Here is a 20608-nt window from a genome sequence, read left to right as displayed (position 1 = left end):
GGGTCTCTTAGTCTCAGCCCAGAAGTGCCACTTCTCCCTGCGGCTGTGTAGCGAGGTTGAGACTCACCGGTGCAGCGCCTCCTGCTGTTCATCTGGGAATTGCTCTTTTCCAGCATACGGAGAGCCCTCTGCAGGCCAGTGTCTCGCCTGCTACTGCCCCATGTCGCTCCCGGACCCCGGTGCCCTTTACCTCAGGTTCTGCCCCAGAAGGACCCCAGGCTCTGGGTCCCCCCTCCTAGGGGAACCCTCAACCCTCTCACCCACCTTGCCTCAGTGGCTACTGCCAGTTGTCCTCTAGCTCCTGCTCACTGGGGCAAACTGCAGTTTGTAAAGGCCACTCATCATTGGCAAGGGGGTTGGACCAGCTGCCACTGCCTAACCCTGGGCTGCGTCTCTTCAACCCCAGTACCTGCTTTGGCCTTTCCCAAGGCCTGCAGCCTGGGGAGTTGCCAGGCCAGAGCGCCCCGGCTCCTCTTGCCTTTCCCCAGCACTGCTCTATTCCCAGTACCCTGAGCTCCTAGGCACCCAGATCCCTCTCTCTCCACAGCTAGAGAGAGACTGACTCAGCTCCTGGCTCACAGCCTTTTTATAGGCCCAGCTGTGGCCAATCAGCCTAGCTTGGCTGCTTTTACTCCTTTTCTCCAGGAATGGGGCAGCTGCCCCACTACAGGCCTACTCTATCTCACTTCCAAGGCTGCTCCTCCATCCTTTTTCTTCTTTCCCAGGCAAACAGATTACCTGGTGTCTCCAGCCCTTGGTTCTCCTGCTCACCAAATTCGGCTGGCTCCCAAGCTGGGGGGGCCTATAGGCCATCAGTTTCTAAGTTAAAGTGTCCAGGCTGTCTGGGTGCAGGCTGCTAGGAGGAGTCACATTTGGTCCTCTTCACCCTTTCCCACCACCTCGTTAAACATGCAGCACATAGGGGAAACTGAGGCATGCACAACCTTGATACAAAACATTAAGAAAATTCCCCACTTTGTCACAGAGATATTTAGGCTAATATATTTACCCAGTGTAGCTGGATCTAGTTCCATCCTGGAATTACGTTTGATTGAAAGTGTATTTCATAGTAGTACATACTGTGGTATATTCTTATGCATTCAACTGTAATGTTTGTTGCTGTCTATCTGCTTCTTGTTCACCTTGTCTAGCTTTCAGCTAATCCAGAGTACAATCCCCTTTTCCCTTTTAAAACATTTTAAAGTATATTGCAAGTATGTTGTTTTTGTCCTTGGTGGTCATCCATTTATTTGCAATATAGGCCGCCTCAGATGCATTAACTTGCGATCAAGAATAAAAATAATTGTGTTTTACAGCATGAAGCTGCTAAAGTACTGCAAGATGCCATCAATGAATTTACTGGCACCCCTGAAGAACTACGAGTTGTGATTGCTAATGCAGACCTGGCTCTTGCACAAGGAGATATTGAACAAGCCTTAACTATGCTCAGAAATATTACATCTGAACAGCCTTACTTTGTACAAGCCAAAGAAAAAATGGCAGACATTTATCTTCAATACAGAAAAGAGAAAAAATTATATGCAAGCTGTTATAGGTAAAAAAAACAAAAACCAAAAACCTGTGGTATAAACCATAAACTTTCTGTGTGTGAAATACTGATATTCTGTGCAGCCCTCATTTCCCTCCCCCAAAATAAGTTAAATTATTACATTTATCTTGGTAGTATAATCCATTAAAGTAGCAATGCAAAGCACCATTTACCTAAGAGAACTTTTCAGAATAAAAACCAAATGAATGGTTGATATATCAGCAATAATTTTTTAAAATAGACTCAGGAAGTCTGAAAGGAGAAGCGTGCATAGTTCTGAGTATTAAGGAAAGTGTACAGTTCTCAAAATTTAAATCTGCAAAATAAAGCTATTTTAATATTTAAACTCCTGCAATATTACATAGTAATAACTTTTGCCACATCATACATAGACACCTAGAAAAAGAGAAGATACTAAAAGGGCTTTTGAAAATGAATAGTAAATGATTTGTACTCTGTTTCAGTTTTTGACTAAAAACCCCAGATAGCAAGGAACATTAGCGTATGCATTTAAAAAAAAAAAAATCTTTTGAGTCTTCCTGAACTCAACAGTTTGATTTCCAGTCTTCTGTGATAGTCCATCAGTCACTGTACTGTTACATCACAACAGCCATAAGCAGGTTGTTGGCTTATGGAATGTCAGGTAAATCTCTTTGCTTTTGTTTTTAAACATTGTACAAAGCTGTGAAGGTCTAAATTCTGGTATCCTGAGGTTGAGCATATACATTCACTAAATAGTACTGTGGTGCTAAGGGCAAAAGTATACTTATTCTGGGCACTTCAGGCTCTCTCCTCTTCCAACCAAGTCCTCCCCCGGCTCCTCTGGCCCCCTGTATGATGCTAAAGAATCATTCACCGTCAAGCAGAAAATCTTGTCCCTACTTTGCCTGCTGATGCTAACCTGCTGGCTACATATTCAGCTGTAGGCAACAAGGTTCCCATCTGCAGGTTTCTGGGCTGAGGAAAAGGGGAAATGACTCTTGGAGAGAGGATTCACTGGAGGGAGGAATGGCCCCTGGCACAAGTGTGCCTACTTTAATACAAAGCTTTAATTTCAACTAGAATATCCAGATATGTGATTCTCATCATATGAACTTTCAAGGATGCTGAATGGATGCAAGCTATTTTTTTTAAGTGAAGATATTTAATTCAGGATAACCTTCGCAGATTAGAATCTTTTAGAAAAGTTAAGACTCTCTCTCAGTATTAATTTTGATTATTCTTGAAAATAGCCATTCTTCAAGTATGTTAGAGTGGATTCCTCTGTAGATGTGCATGCACCCCTGCATGTGAGTTTGGAATCATTTCAGCAGTATTCATCAGGGCTGCACGTGCACCCTATGCTGGTTCATGCTCCTATTAAAGGGCGTAAAGGGCAGAGCAGCCACGATCCTCCCTCAGTTCCCTCTTAATGTTCCTGACAGTGAGACAGAACCTTGACTGTGTCTGTCCTGCATCTGTATTTTGAATTTTCACTTTATTTTTCCTTATAAAAAATTTCAGTTGGATGTGCCAGAAAAAAAGAGAGTGATATATTGAAGAGGCCCCTGCAGGGGCGGCTCTACAAATTTGGCCGCCCCAAGCAGTCATGCCCGGGAGGCGCCCCCGAGCCGCGGGAGCAGCGGACCTCCCGCGGGCATGACTGCGGAGGGTCCGCTGGTCTCGCGGCTCGGCTGGACCTCCCGCAGCTGCGGGCGGTTCGCTGGTCCGGCGGCTCCGCTTGAGCTGCCGCAGTCATGCCTGCGGCAGGTCCACTGGAGCCGCCGGCCGAGCGTCCCCTCCGCAGGCATGACTGCGGCAGGTCCGCCGGCCCAGCCTGCCGCCCCCCCGGGAAAAGGCCGCCCCAGGCGGGTGCTTGCCCCGCTGGGCTCTGGAGCCGGCCCTGGGCCCCTGGTACACTCCTCTATACACCAGGGTGAAGTACTTCATGTCAGCCATTGGGCAGCGGTCATGTGAATCCTGTCCTTCCCATGATTGTCTGATGCCTTTCATTGATAGGCACAGCAGATGTCTCTTCTGCCTTGGGGAAGGGCACATCCCTGATAAGTGCTCTATCTGCCATGCCACCTCCTCCCGCACCAGAAATTCAAGGGATGCAAGACTCAGGCTATGCTGCTTGGAGCACGTCTTATCCCAGAGAGGAGATGTCCTCCAAGCTGGAGCTGAGGAGGCTATCTTCAGCAAGTGCCCTGGTAACTAGTCACCACAACTTTGGTTCCAGCAGGGAGAAGAAATCTAAAAACTCCAAGATCACGAGCACTAGGATCTCTGCCACCAGTCACAATTTTGGCACCAATGACCTTGACCCAGTCCTTGCCAAAAAAACAAACAAACCCTGCACTTCCCACTTTGGATGCTGAGTGACACATCTACATTAAGCACGAGTACAGCTCAGAGCAGACAAAACACCCACAAGGAGGACTCCAAGCCCTCAAAACCCTCCATGACATTGGGGGTCAGGAGCAAGGCACAAACAGTGAAAAAAGCCTGGGAGACTACTGCACCAGTGCCAACATTGATGACAAGCTCCACCCCCAGTACTGACTCTCTCTGACCCTTAGCCTTTTCTGATACCAATATATGCCTTCGAAGAGCCACACTTGCGCCCACTTTTTAGCACTTGATCCAGTGCTGAAACTGCATCAAACAGTACTGTCATCCCCAGAGATATACTTCTCCTCACCATCTACAGGACGCTCCTCCTCTACTACAAGCAAAAAACCGGAATGGTACTCTAAAGATTATTCCAGGAATGCCTCTTAACTGGGCTCTGCCATGGCCAATGCCAAAATTAACTACCGCCATGGTCATACTCGCTCTATTGGGGGTCCACCTTCCCACAGGCCCCAGAATGGAATCCCATTTCACATCTTGACAGAGAGGGTGGAGGTTCTGATCACTGTAGACATAGATAGAGCACCATTCAGTGTAAATGTGGGTATGTACACTTCAACATCATACCATAAGCCTTTCCTATGCCATCTCCCCCACAAAGACAGAGAACACAGCCTTATACCCACAGTCCACAATCAGAATACCTGCTCAGAAAGCAACCCTGCTACTTTAGGAGGCACCAGTCATCCTCCTCCATTGCACACTACGCTCCTTCCCAGAGGCAACAGGTTTAACGAGGTAGTGTAGAGCCACATCAAAACTATCCCAGAGTGGACCTTCTTCGGAAACCATTTTGTCCCCCTCCATCAGGCATGATGAGAAGCTAAGGCTGGTTGACCAGCTGGCTGGCTGCCTGTCCAGTTCCTTTCCTTGCCCCCTACTTGTCCCCGCTCTCACTTTATCTCTTCAGAGGCCCTTCTCACAAGAGCCTGTTACCAAAAAAAAGTGTCCCTGTTTCACCTAGGAGCCACAGAAGGGGTCCTGCTGGAGTGCAGAGAAAGAGGCTTCTATTCCTGATATTTCATTACCCTGAAGAAGAAGGGTGATCTCCAGCCTATCTTAGAGCTGAGGAGGCTGAACAGAGATATATATGCGCCATCTCAGATTCAGATGGTAATGTTTGCCTCTGTTGTTTCATCACTTCAGGCTCAGAACTGGTTTTGGCTCTTGACTTATGCGAGTACTTACACATGGTCCACAGGAAGTAGCTGAGAATTATGGTGGGGGCCAAACCATACTAGTTCATGGTATTGCCGTTTGGACTCTCTCCACAGCTCCAAGAATCTTTACAAAATGCCTTGCCGTTGTGGCCAGACACTGAAGGGAAAAGGGCATCCATGTCTGCCCATATCAAGATGTCTGCCTGATCAATAGCAGATCACATCAGCGAACTTGGATCTGTTTCAGCTACACCCTTTCTCTGTTCGCTTTCTGCTCAGCAACGAGAAATTGTCACTTACCCAATCATAGACAAATAGAGTTCATCAGAGCCAGAATAAACTCCATGACAGTGAGGGATACTTACCACAGGACTGATTCTTCTCACTTCAGTTGTTACTGAATTTAGGGGTATCGCACCCAGCAATGACTGTTCGGATTTGCTTCGCATTATTAAGCCATATGTCTGTGCATACATTACATCATTTCCTGGGCTTCACCTGAGTCCCCTACAGCTTTTTTTCAGATCAGCGTATTCTCCTGTGAAGCATCTGATGAGCAATACTGTTTTAATTCCATCTCATAATCTTGCAGCATTGACCTGGTGGCTGCATCATGACAATATCCAAAAAGGGATACCATTCATGGCCCTGTAGCCATCCGGTGCATTAGTCACAGATGTTTCTGGGGAGCACAACTAGAACAGCTACAGATACAAGGGACATGGTCACCAGAGGAGCTAAAACTAAACATCTTAGAATTGAGTGCTCAGATTGATGTGTGTGGTGTGGCGCATTCCTCCTGGTTTTGGGACAGTGTATAGTACAAATGCTGACGGAGCGTGGGTGGTGTGCTAAATTAACCTGCAAGGGAGTGCCCTCTCTGCCTCCCTCTGCAGGGAGGCAATCAAGCTATGTAAATAGTGCCATTTTCAAGGCATACCCCGGATAGCCCTGAACCTTCTGAGAGCTAGCAACGACTTGACAGATTTCATGAGCAGACAAGCTGATATCATCCATAAGTGGTCACAGTTTAAATTGATCTCCCAGCCAGTATTCCATCAGTGGGGGAATCATGTGATAGACCTGTTTTACCAACACAGAAACATCAAGTGTCTCAACTTTTGCTCCAGAAGAGGCATATACGGAGTGAATTTTTTTTACAAATTTATTTTTTTGCAGAAAAATGCATTTTTCAGGCCCCCAAACTATTCACCGAATAATTTGCTAGAAATTTTTTTTAGAGGTGAATTATTTCGTTTTGTTTTGTTTTGTTTTCAGATTCAGCCAATTTACTACAAAAAAGGTAAACATGCAAAATGGCCAAAAGCAAAAACAAAAAACAAATCGTATTCACTCTGCTATAGGCATGTGTGCAGGATCCCTGCTTGGTGCCTTCCTTCTGCAATGCAATTGGGGGCTTTTTTACCGATTCCTAGTGATTGTGCTAGGCCAATCTCATCCTTATAGCTCCCTCCCGGCTGAAGCAGTTTGTCTGATGTACCTGTTACAGATGTTCACACAACCATCAATCAGACTTCCAGATCATGCAGACATGTTTGTCACAAATATTCCATCTAGACCTGAAAATCACTGCAACTGAGAGCCTGGATGGTTGGCTGTCTGAGTGTCGTGGTAAGAGACTGCTCCTTCCACCTTCAGGAAATCGTAGTGTGGAGCAGGAAGCCCTGTGAGAATCATCTACTTGTCCAAATAGCAATAAATTCTCAATGTGTGTGACCCAGCATGGCCTAGAGCTGGTACCGATCCCAATACCAAAGATTCTGGGCTCTCATTTTAGTTCAGTCAAGTTTCATCTGGCAGCAATATCCCCAGATCATCCATCAATAGTCAGTCATGGTCTAATCTCATCTCATGGTATCCATATTTCTTAAGGGCCTGAGGATTGCTTATCCACTGGGTTACAGAACTCACTCCAACCTGGGACTTCAACATCATCTGTCTGAGACTTATGAAGACTCCCCACTTGAGCCCGTTTTACTGTGCTCCATCTATAATCTTATTTTCAGGAAGTCTTTCTAATGACCATCACCTGAGCCACAAAGGTGAGCAAGCTTGAGGCATTCATAGTGGAATCCCTGTATACCTTGTTACATAAAGACAAAGTGGAATTAATATCTCATACAAAATTCATCCCCAAGATCATTTCTGAATTGTATTTAAACCTGTCCGTCAGCTTACCTGTGGTCCTTCCAAAACCACATTCCACACAAGGGGAGAAGAAACTGCACATTCTGGACATAACCAGAGCTCTTATATTTACATTGACATTACCAGATATTTCAGATTGTCCGTGTGTCTACATGTGGCTATAGCCAGCCACTCAAAAGGGCAGGCTATTTTTAGCACAAAGACTGTCAAAATAAGAAACACCTTGTATCTCGCTCTGCTACCACCTGGCTGATGTACCCATCACACCAGTAGAGACCAAGTGACAACCTCAGTCTGTTTCAGAAATGTGTCACTATCTGCAAGACTGCTACATGTCGCAATCTGCTCATGTTTTAGCATTATGCACAGAACTGCTAGATCAGATGCCAAATTGGGAGAGCACTACTCCAATCTCTCTTGGACTGATGTTGGTCATGCCCCCATCCTGAAGAGGATAGTGATTGCTAGTCACCTAGGCTAGGTCTACACTATGGACTTAGCAGCAGCACAGCTGTGCCGCTGTAAGGTCTCCCATGTAGCCATCTTTGCTGGCAGGAGAGAACTCTCCTGCCAGCATAATTAAATCACCCCCAATGAGCAGCGTTAGGTCGGCTGGAAAGCCTCTCAGGTTGACATAGTGCTGTCCGCACCAGCACTTTGCCAGTGAAACTTGTTTTTTTCACACCCCTGACCGACAAAAGTTTGACCGACAAAAGTGGTAGTATAGACAAAGCCCTCTGCAGTAGGATTCGCACTGACACATACTTGAAGAAAGAATGGTAACGTACACTACAGAACTGTTCTTCAAGGTGATGTAGTTAGTGTGAATCCCATGTCCTAGCCTCCATCTATGCTTTCAGAGTCCTTGGGCTTCCAATTACGGGGGAATTGGGGGAGGGTTGTGGCACCCCCCCCACCCTTATGCCCTTGCATGGGAGTCACAGGTTGCAGACATGGCCTCGATGCTGTTCAGTAGATCCTCATGTCACGCACATGAGGCACATGCATATCTACAGTGGGATCCTCACTGAATACAATATTTCATAAAACTATGATTACTGTAGGGTAAGTAACCACTGTTTACATATTTTTCAAAGTACCAATATTAACTTAAACTAGATTATTTTTGTTTTTAGAGATCTGGTGGACAAACTGCCAAGCTCACATACTTTTCTTCTCCTTGGTGATGCATACATGAATATTCAAGAGGTGAGCATCTGCATCATGATAAAAGATGAGCAGGATAGTCGAGTAATTGTCTGTCATTAGCAAGTTTGATACAGTCTCGCTTTCTGGTTCTGTTAATAGGTGATCAGGAAGCAAAATGTGTGCTAAGGAAAATTTAAGGTCTGTTTACTGGCTTAAAATATATAAATACTATATTCCTTTTAATTTAACTTCAACATTTAGAGACTAAATAATATACTCAAAATAGAAGGCACCTCAGGGATGACCATCAAATTTGGGATGGTCAGGGAAGAGAATTGCAACCTCAGTGAATAATCAAGTGTTTGTAAGTCAAATATTGATTAGAGATCTGTGAGTTGAAAGTTAAAGTAAATTCACTTCAGAAATGAAGTTGGACAAGGTTGGAACAGTTCATTCAAGCTTGAAGGAAAGGTGTAAATTCCAGAAAGGCCAGGATGCCACAAGAGACCCATTCATTGCTTAGAAAGGCAGTCAGCATGTGGAGTGCTTGCAATTGATTTTAAATCTTCAAGCAGTAGGTTGGGTCAACGTCTCTGGGACAGAAAAACTTGAAAGTATAGGTCACTGCGGTACAAAGAGTAGGTGATGAACCCTACCCTAGGGCATAAGCATTTGTCTTCAGTTTGTTTGGATCATTTATCCTTTTAAAAAGTGAACTCCAAAGCAGAAATGGAATTTGAGTTTAACTTGGATTTATGCTGAGCTTTCTGACTGACAAGGCTGAATGGAAGGGAAAGACATTGAGTACAGCAATAAGTTTTTGCATGTGCTTTTTCATAACTTCAGTGAACCAGGAAACACCAAGAGAATTTCAGAGGACAGAGAAAAGATTAAAGGTTAATTTAAAACTTTTTGTTTCTGTGCTGAGTTCTCACAGCCCAGTTAATGGGAATTCAGCACAAAAATGTGTAAATCAGTATGTTATTGAGTCTGCTGTCATCTTAAGACAGTCTGGTAGAGACCACCCTGAGAAATCCCATAATTTGTGAAAAAATTAGTATTGAAGCTTGCTTTGTGGCATTAACAGATTGCTGAGAACGTTAGATCGTTATAGGCCTTTTAGTATAGTTTTGTGAATTTACTATCTGTTTTTGTTCATTACTGTTCTAGCCTGAAGAAGCCATAGAAGTCTACGAGCAGGCTTTAAAGAAAAACCCAAGAGATGGAGCTTTAGCAAGTAAAATTGGAAAAGCCCTAATCAAAACTCATAACTATTCAAAGGTATGTTATGAATAGTTCATAGACGTGCTGTATAAATGGATTACTGTCTCCTTCAATGTTAACTTGTTTTTCTAGTACTCATGCAGATAGAAGCATTTTACTATGAAAGTTCCAAAAAAGTGGTTTTTCATACTCCTCAAAATGCCTGGAGTGTTGAATGTTGATTTTTCTCTTAATCAGGGCCAAACAGACCTGCTAATGTCTCATGGAAAACTTAAAAAACATTCTACTTAAAAATAATTAATATTTTTCTTCCCTTATTTTTCACTGCTGAAGACACCTACATAAAAATAAGGTCTTTGTTGCTAAGGAATTCATCTGTTCCAGACTGATTATTTCCTTCCTGAAGTTATGAAGCTCTGTCTGTGATATCCTCATTGGAGCCAAATAATGATGTCACAGTTGAAGGATTAGGACTTCTGGTTGAAAATAAGCAACTGCATCATAATGCGTTAATAAAAGTTTTATATGTTTTATTATTAGTATAGCATGTTTCAGAATTACAAGATTCAGTTAGTTGAATTTGCCATCTTGTATACAAGGACGGTCCATGCGAAGAATGTGGAATAAATATCTCTCAAAATATTCTTTGGATTCTTCTTACTTTTTTTTACTGTAATCCAACAGTATTGTATATCAGCACAAATTACTTTGACATACATTCTTTGCAGTTCTTGAAGTGTGTCAATGTGGATTCCACTTTAGGTGTGAATGCATAGTTCGTATCGTCCAGGAGTCAGCAGTTAGTCTGTTTAGGACTGCTGAATGTCACCAACCACAAATGGTCTCTGAAGTGCTTCATCACCCCAGTATTTCAATGCTGGGGAAATCCCATTATGGACTTTGCTGGCAAAGAGAACATGAAGTGTCCTGTCTTTTGCTCCTAGGAGGCATGAGCGTGGGATCCTTTCAAGAGTCCTTTCTCATAGTATGGGATCAAGATTTCATGTATAAATTTCCCCTGATCTTTCTGATACTAAGGGTGATCAGACAGGATGCAATCATGCCACTGTTGATAGTTTGACATTGGCCAAGACAATTCTGGTTGATATCCTCAGAATGTCTGTTCAGCCTCCAATAGTGCTTTTCATCTGTCTAGACACTATATCTCGGAACCAAGATCAGATATTTGACTCAGACCCAAAATTGCTACACCTGACGGTCTGGATGTTTGCAGTGTTGTCATAAGTGTTGCTGTGTATTCTCAAAAGCTTGTCTTTCACCAACAGAAGCTGCTTCATTAAGATATTCCCTCCCCACCTGGTCTCTCTAACTGACTGGATGTTGGCTAGTTGAGTGCAACTGACTGTTTACTACAAATACAAGAAATCCCACTGCATAGCATAGAACTGTCCTCATGGAAAAGTGGAAAAAATTATCTATGTGCACAGCCGTTGAGGGCTCCTAGATCTATAATCCTTGATTATATTCTACGTTTTTGAAACACTTTGAACTTTCATTTAGTTTCGTTAATGTTGACCTTATAGTGATTTTTGGCATGCTGTCCCTCCTCTGGTACAGTCATGTTCAGTTTCCTCTCACCCCAATGTATCCAGAGATTTTCAGTCTTTAACATTTCTTGCTGAATAACCCAAAGGAGAGCAGTGCCTAGGCTTGGCTGGGAGATCAGTGAAAGCCTATTTTAATCCCTTTGCTTTTTTTGAGGCAGGTGGTCTACAGTGCTGCCGATATTTAAGCTGAAAGAGGTAGACAGCTTAATGTTTTTGACATACTTTACATGTGTTGTAATGTTCTTTTTTAAAAAAAAAAAAAACCAAAAACAAAAACCTTGAAAATAGATTTTGAAAATTAAACATCAATGTACTTAATTCCAGTTTTAATTCGTCTTTTTTCGTGTAACATATAAAGTCATACATTTGAAAATAAGTTTTCTGTAACAGAAAATATTAATGCTTATATTTTAATTTTTCAAATACTGTAACTATAACGGTTTGGAAAACTAAGATTGCACAGGCAACCTTACATTTTGACACTTGTTAACTTCTGAGTCGTTCACTTTGCAACCTAAAGTTTCTTTTAATATAGTTTTTGTATATAATTCTAGATTGAAATAAATATCTGCTGGTACCAACTTGTTAATGTTTTTACAGGACTTTTCAGTTTATAATTGGGGTGAAAGTAGAGCAGGTAGTTGCATCATTAAGCAACATTTCATTAATTATCTAAGTGCGAGGTATTATTTTTACGATTTATTTTAGAAATCTGATTTCCATAAATGTATTAAAAATTATTGGTTTCAGGCAATAAGTTATTATGAAGCTGCACTGAAAAATGGTCAACAAAATATCCTTTTCCATGATCTGGCTGAACTCCTGCTGAAACTGAGGCAGTATGAAAAGGCGGAAAAAGTACTTCAACAAGCTTTAGACCATGAGCCTGGTATGAAATAGTCATTTTATTTACAACAAAAGAGAAATATTGGGGGCGAAATGGGGGGTTCTGTGTGATTTTTAGGAATAAATGGGTATAGTGTAGACATTTTATCTTATGAACTTTCAAACTAGTGTTGGCACTGTACTATGAGAATTGCATGTAAATTAAATTTAACTCCATTTAAAGGTGACCAGCAAAGGATTTTTAAAATAGGGAGTTCAAACTTCCTTACTGCTTTATCATGTGTAAAAGCTTTCTGAAAAGTCTGTTATCTATCTTAGAAATAACTTTTAAAAAGTGAAATCTGGTCATCCTGGTTTTGTTAGAAGAACACTAGGAGGTATAAGATATGTTTGTTTTGTGCTCATCACAGCTTAGTTTGAGGGGTGAAGGTGTTTGAATCTTTAACACGGGCTTCCTTTATTCAAAATATTAATTGTTCATTGAAATTAAATAACAAAAATGGAATTTTAAAGGCTGACTAAAAATCCCTTATTAGCTCAACATTCATACTCTTGGCCTTTGTGATGTCACTATTGCTTCAATTCGCTAGTCTGCCAGCCTAAACAGGATCTGAATGTTAAATGCAGAAAACAAGCTGGAAAAGACTTCACATGTACAGTTAATCTATTTGTTTGGAATCTGATTGAGTTAGCCAAGGCCATCTGGCTCTGGCTAATCCAAGAGTCATATTTTATACAAATTGTGATTTTTTTTTCCTGTAACAGGAAAAACAAACTACCGCACCATCACCTTTCATATTTTCTATACACCACAAGGAAACAAAAAAGTGCACAAGCCAAAATTATTTCCTTTGTAGATCCTCTTTAAGAATTTTTTTCCTTACCTGACAAATTATTGTTCCACTGGGTGACGTGAAACAGTTATATAGCATTTTTATAAAATGTAGTATTTCCTTAGCCAAAATAAAAATGAAATATTTTGTAATAATCTACAGAACACTAGAAAATGTATGGTGGAGAGTAATTGTGCACTAGATGGGAAATAGAGACAGAAAACATACTAAGCCATCTAACCTAGCTTATTTACACACACAGCTCCTTAGAGATAGCCTGCTTATAGAGTGCTGCTCATTGTACTATGTTTTAGAAAATACACTTTAGTTTTAGGCACCTGTGTATTTAATACAGAACTGTATGTTTTTATTTGGAAGTAATAAGATCTCTTTGGTAAAGTAGAGATATAAATAGGCCCTAGATATACCAAACTGTAAAGCAGCCATGCTGTGTCAGTTGGGAAGCAGATGAAGATTATAGTATATGATGGAAGTGCTTATACTCCTCAAAGTTGTTTCTTCCATAGTTTCTTTCACAACCACTAAATAAAAGTAGCTTGCAGCTTTTTCAGTAGCCCTTGAAACATTTAGATAAAATAACCAAAGCTGTGCTTTCAGTACTGTCTCCTTTCTATCAAAAATCCATCCAAAACAAGGTGGTTCTTCAGAGTTTAGCAATAGTTAAGTGAAAGCACCGTACAACCCAGTCCTGCTCCCACTGAAATAGAACATTTCCTATTGATTTAATGGGATCAGGATTAGAACCTTAATTTGTGTAGCTTATTCAAGACATATTGGAAAGCCTTTTTTCCGTCTCATGCATTTGAAACTAACGTGAGCTGAACTAAACACGCAACTCCTTTTGACTGAATCTTATGCAGATCTCCAGTCCAATTTTTTCCTTAACCCTGAAGGTGTGCATGCACAACTTCATCTTTCAGTTATGACTCAGCCACAAGGTGTCATTGAACTGTCCAAAGGAGGCAATTCCTACTTTAACTTTTTGTCTCATATTTTAATATTTTAACAGTGAATGAGTTGTCCTCTCTAATGGAAGATGGACGTTACCAAGTTCTTCTAGCAAAAATTTATAGCAAAATGGAGAAGACAGATGAAGCTATTGTTTCTTTACAGCAGGTAAAGAAAAAATAAGTATGTTAAACTTTTAAGATTTTGTGGGGAGGAGAAGGACTTCTAGCATTCTCCAGAAATAAATTGGATAGCAAAGTGGCTAAAGTAGAAAAAGAAATAAAAATTAACTAGAGAGTGAATTGCTAGGAGGATTGGTAATAGGATACAGACCTTTTTACCTCTAGGTTAGTGGTTTGATATTGACTGAAAGTGTTACTGTTGCTAGCTCTTAGGGGACCTGTGAATTAAAGGTCTGAAGTCCAAGTCCCAGCCACATGTTCATGTAAAAGCCACCATAGTTTTAGCAGAGTGGCTGAAGACTGGGCATGGAGTCAGAGCTAGCAGTGGCTGCCTTAGTTCAGGTCCAAAGCATGCTGCTGAGCAATATGGGGAGTTTGTGGGAGCTATGCCTGTAGCCCAGGGGGGTCTCAAACTTTTTTACTGGTGACCCTTTCACATAGCAAGCCCCCTTATACATTAAAAACACTTTTTTATATATTTAACACCATTATAAATGCTGGAGGCAAAGTGGGGTTTGAGGTGAAGGCTGACAGCTTGTGATCCCCCATGGAATAACCTTGGGACCCCCTGAGCAGTCCTGACCCCCAGTTTGAGAACCCCTGCTGTAGCCTTTCTATGCATAGAGTAGTTGAATTTCGGTTGCCATCCAAGGGCAGCATTAAGGATAAGGACTGGCGAACTGGGGAGTCTAAAGTTAAGACCTAGAATGGGGCTTGAGGGGAGAGCTGTAATGGCTAGAGAAAGAGGAGCAAAATGGTGGCAGCTAGAGACACAGTCCGGAGCTTTGGAAAAGATGCAGCCACCTCTCCACAACCTGAAAGTTGATCTGACCAAAGAACCACCTTTCCACTCATTTGTTGAAAGACCTAATTTCAGTGTGTTTGGGCTCCAATGATTTCCTCCACCACATGCACAAAAACCTAGGGCTGAACTGCAGATGCAGGGAGCCTGGGCAATATCTTCTGAGCAGTCTGAAAAATTAAACTAGGCGTATTGCCCAAAGGATGTTTGCATAAAAAACCCAAACATTATATTTTAATCTATTGTAACATTTTGGTATTTCGTATCTCAATAAGAAATGCATCGAACCTACTCCCATCTCTTATTTTTGATCCTTCCTTGTCTCATTCTCTTCCTTCAGCTTTTTTCTTTTTAGAGTTCAGTATCTTCTCCCCTCAACTCTCAGTAACTGTTTCCCTGCCAACTGATTTCTCCATTTCCCCCTTTATTTCCTTGTGTTGTCTCTCCCTCTGGCTCCTTCATATTCTTTTAGCGTGTCTCCTTTCTTTTAATAACTACTCTCTTCACAGCCTCCCTCTTTGCTCTCCCTCTTCTAACATATCCTCAGTGTCTCATTCTCTTTTGCCACTGACTGTGTCTGCTTGCTTCCATTCCCCTCAAGCTCTCCTTTCTCCCACTGCTGTCTGCCTACGCCTGCCACTTTCATAGAATATCAGGGTTGGAAGGGACCTCAGGAGGTCCCTTAACTACTCAAGATAGTTAAGACCAAAGCAGATTGTGAAGAACTTCAAAAAGATCTCACAAAACTAAGTGATTGGGCAACAAAATGGCAAATGAAATTTAATGTGGATAAATGTAAAGTAATGCACATTGGAAAAAATAACCCCAACTATACATACAACATGATGGGGGCTAATTTAGCTACAACGAGTCAGGAAAAAGATCTTGGAGTTATCGTGGATAGTTCTCTGAAGATGTCCACGCAGTGTGCAGAGGCGGTCAAAGAAGCAAACAGGATGTTAGGAATCATTAAAAAGGGGATAGAGAATAAGACTGAGAATATATTATTGCCCTTATATAAATCCATGGTACGCCCACATCTCGAATACTGTGTACAGATGTGGTCTCCTCACCTCAAAAAAGATATTCTAGCACTAGAAAAGGTTCAGAAAAGAGCAACTAAAATGATTAGGGGTTTAGAGAGGGTCCCATATGAGGAAAGATTAAAGAGGCTAGGACTCTTCAGTTTGGAAAAGAGAAGACTAAGGGGGGACATGATAGAGGTATATAAAATCATGAGTGATGTTGAGAAAGTGGATAAGGAAAAGTTATTTACTTATTCCCATAATATAAGAACTAGGGGTCACCAAATGAAATTAATAGGCAGCAGGTTTAAAACAAATAAAAGGAAGTTCTTCACGCAGCGCACAGTCAACTTGTGGAACTCCTTACCTGAGGAGGTGGTGAAGGCTAGGACTATAACAATGTTTAAAAGGGGACTGGATAAATTCATGGTGGCTAAGTCCATAAATGGCTATTAGCCAGGATGGGTAAGAATGGTGTCCCTAGCCTCTGTTTGTCAGAGGATGGAGATGGATGGCAGGAGAGAGATCACTTGATCATTGCCTGGTAGGTTCACTCCCTCAGGGGCACCTGGCATTGGCCACTGGCGGTAGACAGATACTGGGCTAGATGGACCTTTGGTCTGACCCGGTACGGCCTTTCTTATGTTCTTATGAGGTCCTCTAGTCCAACCCCCTGCTCAAAGCAGGACCAATCCCCAGATTTTTACCCCAGTTCCCTAAACAGCCCCGTCAAGGATTGAACTCACAATCCTGGGTTTAGCAGGCCAATGCTCAAACCACTGAGCTTTGTCTGTTACTAAAATGCCCATGCATTAATTTGCTAGTCCCAACTATACATTGTCACCACCTGCCACTCATTCTCTCTCTCTCTCTCCCTTCCCCTTTCAGAAGGGGACCCAGGATTGGCCCTCACAGCTCTTTTTTTCTGGATTTCTTTGCTCCCCATCCCCTACACATACTATTTGTAGTTTCTTTCTTTTGCTGGAAGTGGCTGTAGGGGGGAGGAAGTGTACCTGGGGACTGGCAGAGAAGGTGGCTTTAAGCTGCTTTTTTGTTTTTTTTTTGTTTTTTTTACCTAAACCACCATTAGTAGGGCAGGAGGAAGAAGCAGAGTAACATAACTGCTTCTTTCTCCCCAGTGGCTTGTGACAGCCCTTAAGCAAGCATGGGAGAGGGGGAAGAATGTTCAGAACCAGCAAGGAAGCAGCTCTTTCCTAATGGGCTTTTAAAGATCAAATGGCTGGTGCGCTCCTTGTGTGCCCCAACACTTTCTTTACACAATGATTGGGGTCCAATTGATATTAATTAGTCAATAGATATATTGGGCTGATACTAAAAAAATCTATGCAAATGTATATAATTGAGGAATTTTTTTTGTTGTTTCATTTGTTACATTCATAATTTTATTGCTCCCAGGGCTGAGTGTGATGTAATATGAGGAAATCCTAGATAAGTTGTGAGGTCTGCTATATAGGAGTTCCACTTTTGAATTTCCACCAGAATTGAGCCTCATAGAAAAGAAAACAGCAAAAACATAAAATTCAAATTTTCTTTTAGCAGGTGAAATAAGTGTGATAATTTGGTTTTTGGACCTAGAAGTCTTGCTCATCTCTGCCTTACCAGTAGTCAGGTTTTGTCAGTACTTAGTGAAAACAAAGCTTGTTTCCAAACAAGAGAAGGCAGCTTTAAAAAAAAGACTTGATATGATGCTTGAGCTGAATGTTTTTTTCACATGTAATCAACAGCCTTCATAGGCAGAACTTTGAGCAGGGGGGAGTCCCGATAGTGGTTGTAGGGGAAAAAAGATGAATATTGTGTTTAAGTACAAAAAAATCAATTTTCTTTCCCACTGTTGATTACCAAAGTACTTGTTTGTAAACAGAAAGCTGCTGCTTTAAGTAGACAGCTGCTCTTGTCAGAATCATTCAGTGATGTCTTGTGTCAATACTTTTTGCCATCACAGCTCCTGTCACAGTGGTGGATTGGGAAATTACTGAATGAACTGAGGAAGACGGGGTGATTTAGAAGATTACTGCTGATTAGCTAGCTACAGGAATCTTTTTTACTTTAAGTTTATATAACTATAATTTTGAGCTAACTATGATCATATGATGGCTTGAAAAAATTATGAAATGTTCTGAGTGTTACTTGTTTTTATTTTTACAAGTGGTCATATCTTAGGTAAAAATGTGTAAAATGTAAGGAAAATGTTGCAGATTAGTGAAATTGGATGAAACTTTTAATATTACTAAAATTGCAGATTTTGTCATTTAATACAAAAATCACTTTCACTGTTAGGCTATGTCTATACTACACAACACTTGGTGGCAGTGTGTAGTATATGTGGAGCTACATGCCATGGTGAAAAGCACATCTGCACTGCTGTGTGTAACTACTTATGTCAGTGAAAGGCTCTGCCAGAGCCTATGCAGGGGTGGGGAAGGGAGATGCTAGTGATTCAGCAGCTCTTCGTTGTTGGAATCTTTCACTATGATGAGCAAAAGCTCTACCAGTTTCCTGCTGCCAGTGTCTTTCCCACAGCCGGGGAAGGGCTCCATCAGTGAGAAGCTGGCAGAGCTTTTCCTTGCTGCCAGTCTTTCCCTGCAACAGAGGAGAGATAGCGGGACACTACATTGTTAAAAAATAGCAGTGTAGGTGAGGAGGCATGGCTTGGGTGAGTAGAAAGCCATGCAGGGTATGTAATCGAATACATACCCACACCCTTCTGGTGTGTCTTTACTTGCCTAAGTCGTTCCTTACCATCTACACTGCTGTTTATGCCCATGATGGGGGTGGGCTACCCACGTATGTTCTCTACACACTCCCGAAAGAAGCATGCAGTATAGATGTACCTATAGTGTGCCATCATCCCCCCCCCCAAAAAAAATCTAGAAATATTGCCCAGTTCTCTTTCTAATTTCCTCCACTCCACCCTGGTGGAAAACCTACTTTTCAAGAAACCAACACAATTATATTGTGTAGATTACATCTACTTTCTTGGCATATAGGTGGCAAATGATGGTGCTGGCACACAAAATAAAAATATTTTCTTCTTAATGGAGCCCTGTTTAAATGGACAGAGGGTCTGTATTGAACAAGGATATAGGATATCTCCATCTCTTTGGAATAATAAATGTTAAAAAGCTTGTGTGTTTTAAGAAAAACAAAAACAAGAAGTAAAATACCAACCTGTGATTGAGTGCATTATGAGTTTGGGGAGAAGAATTTTCCTTTGAAGCATTTTTTTCCAACTAAGGGAGAGCTGGTAACAAACTTGTGAATGCAGCCTCTGCATTCACAACTTGTGCATTTTTTGTCAAATTATATTAACAATGATTGTTATTATCACGTTAACTTTCTGCTACCCTCATCCTTTTTTCCCCCCTAGGCTCGGGAATTGCAAGCCAGAGTACTCAAACGGGTTCAAATAGAGCAGCTGGATGCAGTTCCTGCACAGAAACAGTTAGTAGCTGAGATTTGTGCGGAGATTGCAAAACATTGTACAGCCCAGCGAAACTATGAGAAAGCAATTAAATTTTACAAAGAAGCTCTAATTCATTGTGAAACAGATAACAAGGTCAGTTCTGCCTCAAAAATAACTATTTTATGTCACCTTTTATTGAAAGTCTTGTCATCTAACAACTTTTACTGCTGAACTACAAAGTTTAAAATAAAATATGCCTTTGCTGTTGCTTTAAGATGTAGAGACAGTCTGAGTTCTTCTTCTACTTATTTCTGTCTTAGGGCGTGTCTTCACTGCAGTGGTAAATAGTGTTGCCCTTAACCCAACTCCCATCCACTCTCACAAATCTATAGCTCAAGTTAAGTGGTGCTATCAGCGTGACCTCGTTGACCTGTCAGGAGGTATGGGTTGAATTTTAAGTGCTGCTGAGGCTTGAGCTAATAATGCAATTGGGAATGCAGGCATAGGCTACAGCTTGAGTTTTCACAGCTCCTCAGTTGCTAATCCAGTCACTCTGTGTAGTTCAAGTATTGTTCCACAATGTGACCCCTCCAACTTGAACTAGGCTAGCTCAAGCGGAGTAAATCACACTAACTGTTGCAGTGACTATAAGCCCTTTGAAATATCAAGTCTTTACCTTCCTGTTTTTCCTAGCTGACTGGATATTACTGGGATAGTAATATCATAAGAGGATGGAAACATTAACTGTGGTTTTTTTAATACCTATTTTGAGACAGAGAGAAGATGATTAGCCAGATTGATTAGAACACTGTTTTATTGGAGTTAAAGGTTTTAACAAAAACACTGTGACTCAACTTCCCTTTTCCACTCAGTTGAGTGCTGAGAAAGCTACAGCTTGTATTTCAGTTTCTTGTGATAACTATCCTATTTTCCAGAGGGGCTTCCAGCAAAAGTAGGGATGGCTTGATATATGTAAGGAAGAATCAAGCAGGAAAAAATCCCTTTTTCCTACAAACTTGAGATCACCTTTTTCACATAATAATGAAGAAGTGCAAAAAGAGAAAAGCTAGTGGAAAAATGAGCCTTTAGACAAAATGTAAAACAAAACAAAAAATTGGTTTCTTGTATTCAGAGGCAACTTGTTTCAAAGATGTGGTAACATACATTATGGCCCAGTATTTGATTGAAGCTTGTTGTAGTACAGTAGCTGGAATGTGAGTGGCATATCTAGACATTACCCAGATACTCCAGGAGGACTGTGCATTTGGAAAGGTTTTGGTTTTTTGTTTTTGTTTTTGTTTTGTTTTGTTTTTT

At 41.5% G+C, this 20608-nt stretch overlaps 1 protein-coding gene across 2 annotated transcripts in view; it reads left to right on the top strand.

Annotated features, from left to right (window-relative positions):
• TTC21B (tetratricopeptide repeat domain 21B) overlaps positions 1 to 20608 on the top strand; it is an 82904-nt gene that overhangs the window by 37113 nt on the left and 25183 nt on the right. For both annotated transcript variants that reach the window (XM_045033068.1, XM_045033067.1), the window contains 6 exons: positions 1317 to 1555; positions 8409 to 8481; positions 9592 to 9702; positions 11964 to 12102; positions 13923 to 14029; positions 19259 to 19447. In XM_045033068.1, coding sequence (XP_044889003.1) covers positions 1317 to 1555; positions 8409 to 8481; positions 9592 to 9702; positions 11964 to 12102; positions 13923 to 14029; positions 19259 to 19447 — 858 coding nt within the window. The remainder of the gene's footprint in view (positions 1 to 1316; positions 1556 to 8408; positions 8482 to 9591; positions 9703 to 11963; positions 12103 to 13922; positions 14030 to 19258; positions 19448 to 20608) is intronic.

Source organism: Mauremys mutica, chromosome 10, assembly GCF_020497125.1.
Source record: "Mauremys mutica isolate MM-2020 ecotype Southern chromosome 10, ASM2049712v1, whole genome shotgun sequence".
Classification (NCBI taxonomy): Eukaryota; Metazoa; Chordata; order Testudines; family Geoemydidae; genus Mauremys; species Mauremys mutica.
This window is presented reverse-complemented; position numbering and strand designations above follow the sequence as displayed.